The 12,446-nt window shown below is 48.2% G+C and overlaps 2 protein-coding genes across 2 annotated transcripts; one reads left to right on the top strand and one right to left on the bottom strand.

The window, feature by feature from the left end:
- Nucleotides 1–3,002: 3,002 nt before the first annotated feature.
- LOC112900428 (ATP-dependent Clp protease proteolytic subunit-like) lies at nucleotides 3,003–4,390 on the bottom strand. The gene has a single exon (XM_025969287.1). It carries the CDS (start codon nucleotides 4,180–4,182, stop codon nucleotides 3,280–3,282), a length of 903 nt encoding a protein of 300 aa, XP_025825072.1. The 5' UTR covers nucleotides 4,183–4,390; the 3' UTR covers nucleotides 3,003–3,279.
- A 4,204-nt stretch (nucleotides 4,391–8,594) lies between these two features.
- On the top strand, nucleotides 8,595–11,432 carry LOC112874540 (UDP-glycosyltransferase 82A1-like). Its single transcript, XM_025937915.1, has 2 exons — nucleotides 8,595–9,152; nucleotides 10,290–11,432. The coding sequence occupies exons 1-2, from the start codon at nucleotides 8,639–8,641 to the stop codon at nucleotides 11,303–11,305; spliced, it is 1,530 nt and encodes a 509-aa protein (XP_025793700.1). The 5' UTR covers nucleotides 8,595–8,638; the 3' UTR covers nucleotides 11,306–11,432.
- Nucleotides 11,433–12,446: the final 1,014 nt, after the last annotated feature.

The raw sequence follows: 12,446 nt of genomic DNA, 5'->3' as shown, positions 1-12,446 counted from the left end.
GGTGATAGCAGAATGTTGTTGCTGCACTGCATACAGAAACGATGTACCCCCTGTTGTTGCATGAACAAGACTTCACTGAAGCTAGCTCTCGTTTGAACTTTGAAGCATCGAACGTGGACTGCATTTGAACAGCTAAATCGGATTCCGAGCCTACTACTAATCCGGCATGAGAAAGAGGAACCATCCCAGATTTCAAGCCTACTACTAATTCGTGGAGGTGGAGCCGTTGCGATCTGGCCTGTAATGATGGCTTGGAGTTAGACAGAACACCAGAACTTAAAACAAGGTCCTTGTGAAACTCAGGTGCCATAGGTGTGAGCGAAGCTTTTGGTTGGAACATACATCCCAATTTAAGATATGAGTGCAACAGGCAACCAGTTTTGACTTTTGCGTACAGATAGTGGATATTTCTTGAAATTCTAAATTCACTGTTTCCTTTCGGTGGAGAACCCAAAGTTTCCCCGCTTCTTGCCATCAGATGTTGCTATATCAGAATTCAAAACCACGATAGCTTGGAGTCAAAACATGTGATGAAAATGTCAAATTTACTTCATCAGCTCAGCAATCCAACTCAACAAGTCAGCTACTCTTGACTAAATAATAATACGCCACTGTTTTAGAAGGTGTATTTTGTTTCATCAGGACAAGGCTTTAACCAACAACTACACCATATATTTCAATGATGTGATACAAAGCTATAAGTATTTTTTAGTATGAATATAATAACACAAATTTTATACAAGAAATTTCTTCACACAAACAATTCCAATGTTTAGAAGACTCCACAACCCAAATCCATTTGAAGCTTCAGAGATAACATTGAACAACCAATTAAGATTTCAAGTCTCTCCTAAGCTGGAACGTCTGTGGAAGACTCAGAAATTTACCACTGAATCTGAACAAGACATACGTTTTTTTTCCTCACTCCTGAACAGAACCAACAACAATACCAGAGCATACAAACTGGTACTTTCCATAAGAAGTACCAACAGGTGGTAGAGTAGAATAGTGTCACCAGGTTCAAATTTTACAATTCTACAAGAAGCTGGTACCATCCAACTGCAATGCAGTCTACTGCATATGAATTTTAATCACCATCATGTTCAGAATCCAGTATAGCACAAGCAAGAACTAAGCCAAAGTTGAACCTGGTTTGTTCATTTGTCCAGCCTTGCACTTACAAATACTCTTTGCATGAATTGATGCAAAATCTGGATTCTTTTTGCATATTTTGACTGAGGATGTGTTCGTTTTCTGGGGTCTAAAATTTAGAGGGGTCACATCAAAAAGAATCTTGTCATTTAGAAGTATTAAATAAAGTCTAATTACAAAACTAATTGCAGAACCCCAGTGCTAATTCGCGAGACGAATCTAATGAGGTATATTAGTCCATGATTAGCGGATGATTACTGTAGCATCACTGTAGCAAATTATGGATTAATTAGGCTCATTAAATTTGTCTCGCGAATTAGCACCCAGCTGTGCAAAAAGTTTTATAAACATATTTTATTTAATACTTCTAAATAGCAAGATTCTCTTTGATGTGATGGGTCTAAAGTTTAGAGGCTAGGAAACGAACAGGGCCTGAGACACGAAAAGCATCAGAGTTTAGGACCAGGCTCCATGAAACTCTAAAGTAGTAGACATACCTTGTTTAAGTCAGTAGCAAACTTGGAGACAGATGATAAATACTTTTTGAACTCGTAAGTTCACCAATATACAATTTTTATTCACACTGTTGGAGACTCGGAGTGCTTGATTGCATACAGTTTACTAGGGTCTTCTTGTTTAGATCCCTTCAAAATTCCAACTTTTTACACTCTCTCTCCATCACATCAATTTTGGGACATATGCATGAAGTAGTAAATGTATGTAAAAAAATAACTAATTGCACAGTTTAATTGTACATCACGAGACGAATCTTTTAAACCTAGTTAGTCCATAATTAGATAAAATTTGTCAAATACAAACGAAAGTGTTACAGTACCAAAAAGTACCAAAAGTTATAAAAACTTGCAATCTAAACGGGCCTAGGTGAGGGACTCATATTGGCATCAGCCATAAATATATATGTCAGAACTATTAAAGCTTGAAGAGGAAGCATGTGCTCAACTGCTGACACACATCCAATTCGACAGCGAAGGGGAGACCAGAAAACGCCTTTTGTTTTCCCTTCTTCAGCAGCCCTAGCTTCCTACCTTAACAAGCCCTCGACCAACTTCAAAATTTTCATCCCAAAATTACACAAGCTCAATGCCGTAAAAAATACTACTATCAAACCCTTTCTTCTAAGTCAAATGCATCAAAGCTTAGCTCCATGGTCTTTCTATTAAGTTCTAATTTGAGTTAAAAAATGGAGACAATCTGCTCCAGACAACTAGGTCTATACTCTAATTCATACCCAAGAAAACTTCAACATGCGAACAGTTTGAAACAAACTTGAAGCAAATAATTAATGAGGATCCAGAGGTCCAATATAGTATTGACCTGAAAAACTCCTATGTTGGAACGCATGGTACTGAACACTGAGCTATTACCTTATAAGATGCTAGTTTCGCTGCCCTCGGGAGTCAATTAAATACCAACTAACTACTTAAACATCCATTTGCAAATTGCAGGCCTTAATGCCCAACCAAATGGTGTCCTGTCTAGACATGCTATATGTTGTCTTGGAATTTAACCAACCCATCCAAGTGTAAACAACAAACCAACTAAGCAACAAATTTCAATTTCAATGAATACCACAAGTGATGAGACCTCTTAGGTACGTTTAGCAAGAGAAAGCCATCATAGGGATCACAATATCACACAATGTTCATTCATATTCCATGGTCACACAACATGCGTCAGCAACCGATGCTAAGTCAGGCCTGAGCAACTAGGACGTTGGAAGAAAATTGGCACACATGAAGGAACATGTACCATGAACTCTTGCGAACACAAGTTTGATAATGATAGAAACAAAAACAAGAACATTTACTGTGAGAAAGAAGCAACAGAGATGAGATTTTCAATGCTCCGGCATGGAATTGATACTAATATAGTACAACATACACAATAGTGTCAATTTATCCGTATCAAAGGAACGAAATTTCCTTAGTTGCAACAATTATCACCAATAGCTCAATTCAGGCAATTGAAGCAAGAAGGGGAATGGGGAGCCGGACGCCTCGGCAACCAGAACAACAAGGTTAACCTTGTCTAGTAAGAATTAAAGCTTTAGATCTAACAACAACACAGCCACCGGACGCGATAAGATTTCACCTTTGTGGCCGTTCCTCACACCGCAGAGGGCTCCTCAACATCCCTTCCCCGTCCACCGCCGCCGCCGCCAAGGTTGGGCACATCGAGGCCGCCTCCACCGAGTCCGTCGGGCATGAGCGAGGCGGGTCGGTTCTCGATGACCTCGTCGATGAGCCCCCAGTCGCGCGCCTCATCGGGGTCCATGAAGAGGTCCCTCTCCATGCACTGCTCGATCTTATCGATGGGCTGGCGCGTGTGCTTCTGGTAGATCTTGTTGAGCCGGTCGCGCATCTTGAGGATCTCCTTGGCCTGGATGGCGATGTCGGTGGCCTGCCCCTGCGCGCCACCGGAGGGCTGGTGGATCATGACCCTAGCGTTGGGCAGGGCGCGCCTCTCACCGGGCGCCCCGGCCGCGAGGAGGAGCGAGCCCATGGAGGCGGCCTGGCCGATGCAGAGCGTGGTCACGGGGCAGCGGATGTACTGCATGGTGTCGTAGATGGCGAGCCCGGCGGTGACGACGCCCCCCGGGGAGTTGATGTAGAGGTGGACGGGCTTGAGCGGGTTCTCAGACTCGAGGAAGAGAAGCTGCGCGACGACGAGCGAGGCGGTGTCGTCGGCGATGGGGCCGTGGATGCAGACGATGCGCTCCTTGAGCAGGCGCGAGAAGATGTCGTAGGCGCGCTCCCCGCGGGAGGTGGTCTCGATGACCATGGGGACGAGGCCGTACTCGCGGTGCGGGGAGAACCCCTCCGGCTGGGGTGGCTGGTACGGCGACGAGGAGAAGAACGCCCGCGGGGGCGCCGCCGCGACGAGCCGGCGCGGCCCGAGCCCCGCCAGGCTGAGCGAGCCGGGCCTGGGCGAGGGCCGCGGCGCGGAGGCCGCCGGGAGCGGGGAGGCCGCGACGAGGTGGGCCAGGGCGAGCGCGGAGGAGGGCGTCATGACCGCGGGCAAGGGACCTGGCGGATCTGAGGCGGTGGCCGGGGACGGTGGGCGTAGGTTGGGGATTGGGGGAGGGGAACGCCCCGGTAAGGAAGGAGTTATAGCAAGCGTGGATGAGTGTGAAACGGATAGGGTGAGGTGAGGCCGGGTGGGGACGATAAGAGTCGTCGGAGGAGGGATCGAGGGGGAGACCCGGACGCTGCCCCTTCGTTTCGGTCGGACGGAGCGGGTGGGTTTGGATCTTTTGGGATTCGTGCTCCAGCTGGGCTTGTGAGGTTGTCTGCCTGGGCTCTGCTTTTTCTCCAAGAAAGAACTTGGCCCACATAAACCAGCGGCGTGCAGGTTTTGTCGAATTTTGGTTCTATTCGACGGATTTTTTCCTTGTTTGTTGCAATTTTCCAAAATGTCTCGCTGCTGCTCCGACTTTTACTCTGTTAAAGTCGTACTGACATGTATGAGTGCAACATTTTAAAGTTTTCTTTTACGTCCTTCAGAAAAAGTTCTTTTGTAGATCAATCATGTCTTTTTAATGTCGTGCTCCCTCGTGCGTGAATGAGATGCTAAACGCGGTGTTGGTGCTAGCAAATTCAGAGGGGATCAGCATCCTTCTTCTCAAAAGGAACACTGCATCTTACGGTAGGATCGTACGCCACCTGGATCGCGAAGAGAGATCGGCGGCCGGGACGGGTCCAAATAAGGCAGGGCTACTGTTGTCTGGTGGGGATCAGGAGCTCGTGGCGGGGAAGCCCGCGATGTGGCATGCCACGGCGGCGCCCCAGTGCCCCACACACGCGCGAGTCCGATGCGTGCAAGAAGCCGCCTCTGACTCCGTTTCTGCGATCCGCGCAGCTGCCGCGCGGCCGCCGCCACCGCCGGTAGACGTCGCCGTCCGGCGGGCGGGGTGATCTTGGCTTCTTGCTCCGGCTACTGACTAGCTACTGCAATAATCCCAGTTCACCAGACGTAGAGATATTTTGCCCCAGTCCTTTTCAGCAGCCAGAACGTGCGAGCTCCGTCGTCAGGCATTCACCTTCCGGAAGCTCAGAAGCCTCAGCATCTGCTGTCTGGACTCGGGAGCAAGAGAGACTCTGCGGACATGTCCAGAGTCTCAATATTTTGGGACCAAAGATCCGGATGCATGCATGTTGCGTAGGGTTCCTCTGATCTCTTTTTCAGTTCGCGTCTGGATTCTGGTTTCTGACCGATCCTGTTCCTGCTCGGGCTACAACCCTTGGGCAGTGGGTTGGCTTGTGTTTATGAGCATCCTTGGTGTTCTTTCTAGAGATATTTTAGGCCCATGTCATCGGTTTTGTTTTGCAGAAGGACCCCAGCAGGTAATCTACTACTAATCTGTTGATGCTCAAAAAAAAATCTACTACTAATCTGTCAATTACAGTTTTTGGCACAACGTCTATAGTTGACTCGCTAGGCAGTATACTTTGTGTAGTTGTGTACTAGAAGAGTTGACCGTCACCTCACGCTACCAGGCGTTCTCGTTAATCCTAATGTGATATGATGATGAGGTGGTACACCGTGCATTTTACGACAGTGGTTCATCCTAGGTTACTAGTCTGTCTCATGACCGTTGTACGGTCGTTTGCTTTTCTCTTAATAAAAAATATGTTGTAGTTAGGGGTGATAAATGGTCTTAAATTTTAGCTTAGATAATCTAAGGGCTCTAATTTTATATAATTTTAAGCTAAAAATATATAAGAGTCAAGTTGGATTGCGAAGAGAGCACTATTGTCGTGATCCGTTACCACCCCTAGTTGTAGCATGTTCCCAAAAAAAAATAGTTGTTCATCCATCAGATTGCCATACGATGAAAGCATCATCAATCATCAGTCGATCTCTACATGGTGGTTTGGATAAGCAAACTGCATTCCTATCCGTATTTGACTAATTTCTCTCGAGAGTGCGTCTATAACTAAATCTCCTGACATCATCATCTAGTCATTTTCATTTTCCAACAAGAGTTTCTCAAATATCGCGCACGTTTTATCCCTACCACTCCGCCTCCACCCTAGTACATTCCTGACGTTGCAGACATCTAGCGACCTCAAGCTCTGACCACTGGCTTGAGCCTTGCTTATCTCTCTCTTTCCCCTAACTCAGAGTACTTTCCTGACTTCACATCCCAATCTGTAGTGTCACTTTATTTCAATCGTCTTCAATAACCTAGTATCCCATTGACGTGGTCTCTTTTCAGGAGCAGTTGGAGTCTTGGAGATAGCAGGATCCATGTAAACATAGTATGCTATATACGCACCGGGAGTAGGATGTGGGTGCCAAGGAGGACAGCAACATCAATCAAACTAATCAAAGCCGATGACGGTTTTGATGTGAGCAAATTCGCTATTTATATGACATGGTTTAATTTGGTCATGTTGTTTCTTGGTGATATAATGTTCAAATAACCTTTTTTTTCCTTCTTGAGTCATTGATTGTTACAACTGGTTGTTGTTTTTGGTTGCTAGTGAAGTTAATAGTACTTGCAAATCGGATTGTGCTGGGTTGATTAGGTTTCTTACAGTGGAATCAATCCTGTCATGTTTGAGTTTGCAACTGAACATGAATCCAAACATTTGACTAGTCAAACTTTTTCAACAATAAGACATACAATGTGCTCATTAATAATGAGATGCTTGTGATGATTTTTTTTATCAATCTCAAGATCTCTTGAGTTGGTATCTCGTATGCACCCGTGGTAATAATGTGAGTACGCTGGATCCAGAGGGTATTTTTGATTGAGCTGTGATTTTTGAAAAACTGCAGTAGGTTATGAAAAAACTGTTGTGTTGTGAGATATGCGCTGTGAAAAAAATCGAAAGTCCTTTGATTTGATAACCGAACCCCGCGTATCATCCCAGCCCTCCCAACTTGACTCTCCCCCTATCTCCAAGACGAGCGGGCCCCACTTGTCATCTTCTTCTTCCTCCCACGCTGTTCTCCCTGGAGCGGCCCGCCCGCGGCGGAGCTCACGACCGCGGCGCGCGCACGGCGGCGGCGGCGGCCCGCCAGCGGCGGAGAGAGTCGCGGCGGCGGCGGCTCGCGCGTGCGAGGGAGGAAGGCCTGCCCGCTGTGAAGGCACGCGCGCGGCAGAGGCCCGCGCCTGCGGCGGCGGCTCGCCCGCGAGGGGAGCCGGTCCGCGGCGGAGGCACGCACCGGCGGCGGCCCGCCCGTGGCAAAGCTCGCGCGCGCAGCGGAGGCTCGCGGCGACCGCGGCACGCCCGCGCGGGGAGGCCGGCCTGTGGCGGAGGCCCGCGCCGACGGCGGCCCGCCCGCGGCGGAGCTCGCGCGTGCAGCAGAGGCTCGCGGCGACGGCCCGCGTGAGGCGGAGACTCGCGTGCGGCGGGGACCGGCGGGGGAGAGGCGGTGGGAGCATAGAAAAGGAGACGTCGCTCGGGAAAAAACGAACAACCGTTTTCTTTGGTAACGAGTGGGACGTGGGTAATTTCAATCAGAAGTTACCTCTCACAGCTAAAAAAAGCTAAAAAAGTTAGGAAAGAGCTGCACTCAGGCGCAAGGTGAGGAGGGTCTCCCTTCGAAGCAGCATTGCCTTCAATAAAGCTGCAGATCAGAGGTCTACTAACCTGTGCGGTGTCTCTGGCAGGCGACGTCGTCAATATCAGGAGGATGAATTTAGATTGGGTGTAACCTTCTTCGACATCTCCGGAATTTAGATTAGGTGTAACCTTCTTCGACATCTCCGGCGGTTTCACAGTTTTCATCGCGGTGGCTGCAATAGGTTCGTCTACCAGCTCGTTTCGAAATCGGGTTGGGTCTTATGTACCACCTGTTCTGGCGGTTTGCCTCCTTTTCGGGGTGAATTATCGCACGGTGAGTGAGGATGCTGATGATTATAGCTTTAGATATCTTGCTGTCCGGTCATCTTATCCGGCCTGAGCGTTATTGGAGTTTCTAATGTGATATTTTATTCTTGATGCCAATATTCCTTAGCCGGTAGGGTGGTCGGCCTGAGGTCAATGGGATTGTCTTGCAAGGACTTGAGTGTCATTTTTACTTCTTTCAAGGGCATCTTTGTAAGATGTAGGATGTCAGAACTCTCTATGGAATATAAACCTTGTTTTCCAAAAAAAATCTGCTCAACTGGATAATAACAGCCTAGCAGCCAGGTATACATGGATACGGATATCTAGAGGCGTTTACTTTGCGTTTAACAAGTGGCGCGAGATCGTTAACGAATGTCAAACGGGTCAAGACGGGCATTGGGCCAATAAGGAAACCGGCAAATTCAGCCCACGACGCGCGGCGCCTTTCTTTAAATCCCACACACATCTCGCTCGCGATCCGGAACAGCCAAAGTCCAACACCGCCATTGTCACCGGCGGCGCTTACCTTTCCAAACGTCGCCGTCATGGGCGCGATCCGGAACAGCCAAAGTTCAACACCGCCATTGTCACCGGCGGCGCTTAGCTTCCCAAACGTCGCCGTCATGGGCGCAGAGGCTGAGCACGTGATGCCCGTCCACCCCGCGGCCGCCGTCGTCCTTGTGCCGTTCCCCGCGCAGGGCCACGTCTCCCCGATGCTCCGCCTGGCGCGCGCCCTGGCAGCGCGCGGCGTCGCGGCCACCGTCGCCGTGCCCGACTTCGTCCACCGCCGCATCGTCGGCGCCTGCGGCCAGGCCGGATGCGGCTACGCCCCCGGCGTGGAGCTCGCTTCCATCGACAGCGGCGTCCCCGACGACGGCGACGGCGAGCCCCCGGGCTTCGCCAGCATCGGGCACGCCATGGAGCACCGCATGCCCGCCAGCCTGGAGGAGATGCTGACGGCGCCTCGCCGCGGCGGCGTGGTGTGCCTCATCGCCGACGTCCTGGCGTCGTGGGCGGTCCCCGTTGCTGCCCGGTGCGGCGTGCCGGCCGTGGGCTTCTGGCCGGCGATGCTGGCGACCTACAGCGTCGTGGCGTCTATCCCGGAGCTCATCGACAAGGGGTTGATCTCAGATTCGGGTACGCACTACGTGCTAGTACTCCTGCACGGACCACGCATTCCGCTGCGTTCATCTGGCTCTGTACTTTCCTTATTGTATCAGCTTTCAACTACTGCGCTAGCTTCACATGCGATGGTGCACACACCGGTGCTTACAGCCAATTTGGCATAGCTTCAACTTCATCTATTTCATACAAATTGAAATATTATAGCGGAAAGTTATTTTATAAACCCGTGCTAAAATAGACTCGAAGCCATGTAAAACCATTTTTTTGCTTCACTGGCTTTGTCTTCACCAGGGAAGCCGTTTTGGATGAAGCCATACCAAACGGAATCACATGTCTCTGTTACAAATCAGCTGTGATCACATGATTCTTGGGATCCATAAGCTAGATTAATCTTGCGATATTCTTACGGTTAGGCTCCAAATACCGATGCACAATAGCTGTCTGCCCCAGATACAGCTAAAAACTACGGTCTTTGTTTAGGTGATCATAATCGGATCAGTTAGTTACACATGTACTAAGCCAGCTATATATACTCTATCTTGCTTCAAAGATAGAGAAAAACCCAGCATTTTTCAAGTCCCGCTCGCAAAGAAAAGATGGCGCGAAATACCAACATTTGAATTTGTTGCAGCTTGCAAGTTGCTTGCAACCTACCATGTATGTCGATGTTATTTTGCACTCTTGGAAGTAGTAGGAACATCATCCCAGAGTTATCCAGTATCATCAACTTTCAAATAAGCGCTTGTGTTCCTTGGAAAGTTCTACCCTTGTGCATGTTTTACCCACAAGGGTAGTCAAATAGCAGCAGGGAGCTGGCACCATATGATACAACAGCTGACATTAGCCTCTATCATTAGAAAACTGTCACGTACGTGAGGTTAGTTTACTACGTACTTGCAAGTCCAGCGTGTGCCATGTACTTATGTAAAGGAAATTTGTGGCGCAAGTTGTTCAAAACAATTGTAGAGGCCAAGAGCTAGCATTAACATGAGGCAACTCAGGGCAACGACTACGAGCTAGATGGATTTATATAAATTAAAACTACCACTTGATTGGTACAATATTATTAAAGTTTTGCAAAAGTTCAAAATAAAATATACCAAAGCTGCAACTTCTCTTGTTATTTGTTCTGTTTCTTGTCACATGTAGGCATTCCAATATGGACCAAAAGATTAAACAATGGTGATGAGCAGAAAGTAAACGGAGATCACCACCAGATCGGCGACGGCCTCCACGTATTGCCCGCGGAGCTAGAGCTGAGCACGGCAGAACTGCCATGGCTCGTGGGCAACGCAGCGTGTCAGAAATCAAGATTCACCTTCTGGCTCCGGACCATGGAGCGCGCGAAGGGCCTCCGCGCCATCCTCGTCAACACCTTCCCCGGTGAAGTCGTCGGCGACGACTCTGGCGGCAGCGAGCACCTTCACGAGTCAACGGTTCTGCGGATCCTCCAGGTCGGACCACTGCCAACCGACGGCGGCTTCGGTTGCAGAACGAAAGGCGATCTCCTGCGTGACTCGCCGTCGACCAAGAACCCTAGCATTTGGCAAGCGGACGAGACCTGCATGGAGTGGCTAGACCAGCAGGGTGAGAGGTCGGTGGTATACATCTCCTTCGGAAGCTGGGTCCCGTCGATCGGGCGAGACGCCATCAACGAGCTCGCGCTCGGCCTGGAGGCCACCGGCCGGCCGTTCCTGTGGGCGCTCAAGGACGAGCCGTCGTGGCGAGAAGGGCTCCCCAGCCCGTATGCGGCGGCGGTTGCCGGCCGTGGCAAGATCGTCGGTTGGGCGCCGCAGGAGGACGTCCTCCGGCACGAGGCTGTCGGGTGCTACCTGACGCACTGCGGGTGGAACTCGACGCTGGAGGCCATACAGCACGGGGTGCGTCTGCTGTGCTACCCTGTGTCCGGCGATCAGTTCATCAACTGCGCTTACATTGTCAAGATGTGGGGGACGGGGATCAGGCTGTGGAGCCCCAAGAGAGGTGTTGTGGAAGATTGTGTCAAGAGGGTCATGGAAGGGGAGGAGGGAAGGCGTATGCAGGAGAAGGTGGATGAGTTGCGGCAACGAGTCATGATGGGTGAGGCGAGATGTGCAGCAAAGATAAACCTTGACTCTTTTGTTGATGGAATCATGAGAGACGAGCTTGTATTAGGGCAGTTATAGATTTATAAAATCACAAACTAAGGAACTATTTTGCTATTTGTAAGTCTCGTAATTGTGTTTATTCTTTAGTTATAAACTAGCAAATATGTGATTCTCAAAAAATAATAGCAAATATGTATGTTGCCACGACCGAAGGCACCATATGGGTCGCGGCTGATTTTTTTCTATGTAGATTTTTTTCAACATGGATTTTGTTATATTTTTATGTTTTCATTATATTTGTATCCATTTAGGTTACATCATATTCGTGTCCGTTTAGATTACAATATAGTGTTGTTGTTTGATTTTTATTATATACGATTTGGGTCCACCCATCAATAACGTGTGTTGGACCAAACCAAAATTTTAGATAAAAACGTTGCATGCTTTACAAATAGAATCTAGGCAAATATGCTTGTGCGTTATGCGACGGACAAGAACTGTATAGGTATTGGATACGATAGTTGTCCATGCGTTATTTGTAGGGATTTATATGATCGAGTCTTGAATGGAGGGCCGGTCCAACTTGCATATGGGATGGACTAAGCCACATGTTAATGGTAGAAGTTGAACCAGATCAAAAATTAAGGTGGAAAAATTACGTGCTTTAGAAATAAGTAAAGATAAAGATAAAGATTTGCGCTAGATGGCAGCTACAAACTTGCTTTGGATGACTGATAAATATATCTCTGCCATATCCAGTTAATTTCAATTTATCTAGTAGTGTGAACATATATAAGCTATATATCTCGTTTCTTAATTCATCTTGTGTGAACATTCATGCACGATCACTCTATTCTGTTCACACCAGATTGGCGGTTTACGCATACACACATGACATATCAATGGTGTGGACAGAATAGTGTGACCATGAATTTTCAAGTGAGCACGTACGGTATTGTGTATTATGCTTATTTACTAGTACAACTATACGGTATTTATTCCTCTAAAATAAATTCACGCGACTCATTTGCATCCACCCTGCATTCTCCTATACAGGAAAACAAAATGATATACAGGGATCAAATTTATGTTTCATCACCAGACTTAGCTTATAGGTCCATGTGCGAACTAATTTTTTTTACAGACAGCCTAATAGACAAGCCAATGTACAATTTGCATGTGCTGCTCTCTCCGTGTCACGTAGCAAGTACCTACCGAT

Source organism: Panicum hallii, chromosome 1, assembly GCF_002211085.1.
Source record: "Panicum hallii strain FIL2 chromosome 1, PHallii_v3.1, whole genome shotgun sequence".
NCBI lineage: Eukaryota > Viridiplantae > Streptophyta > Magnoliopsida > Poales > Poaceae > Panicum > Panicum hallii.
Note: the sequence above shows the minus strand (reverse complement) of the source record. Positions and strands in the feature narration are given on the sequence as shown.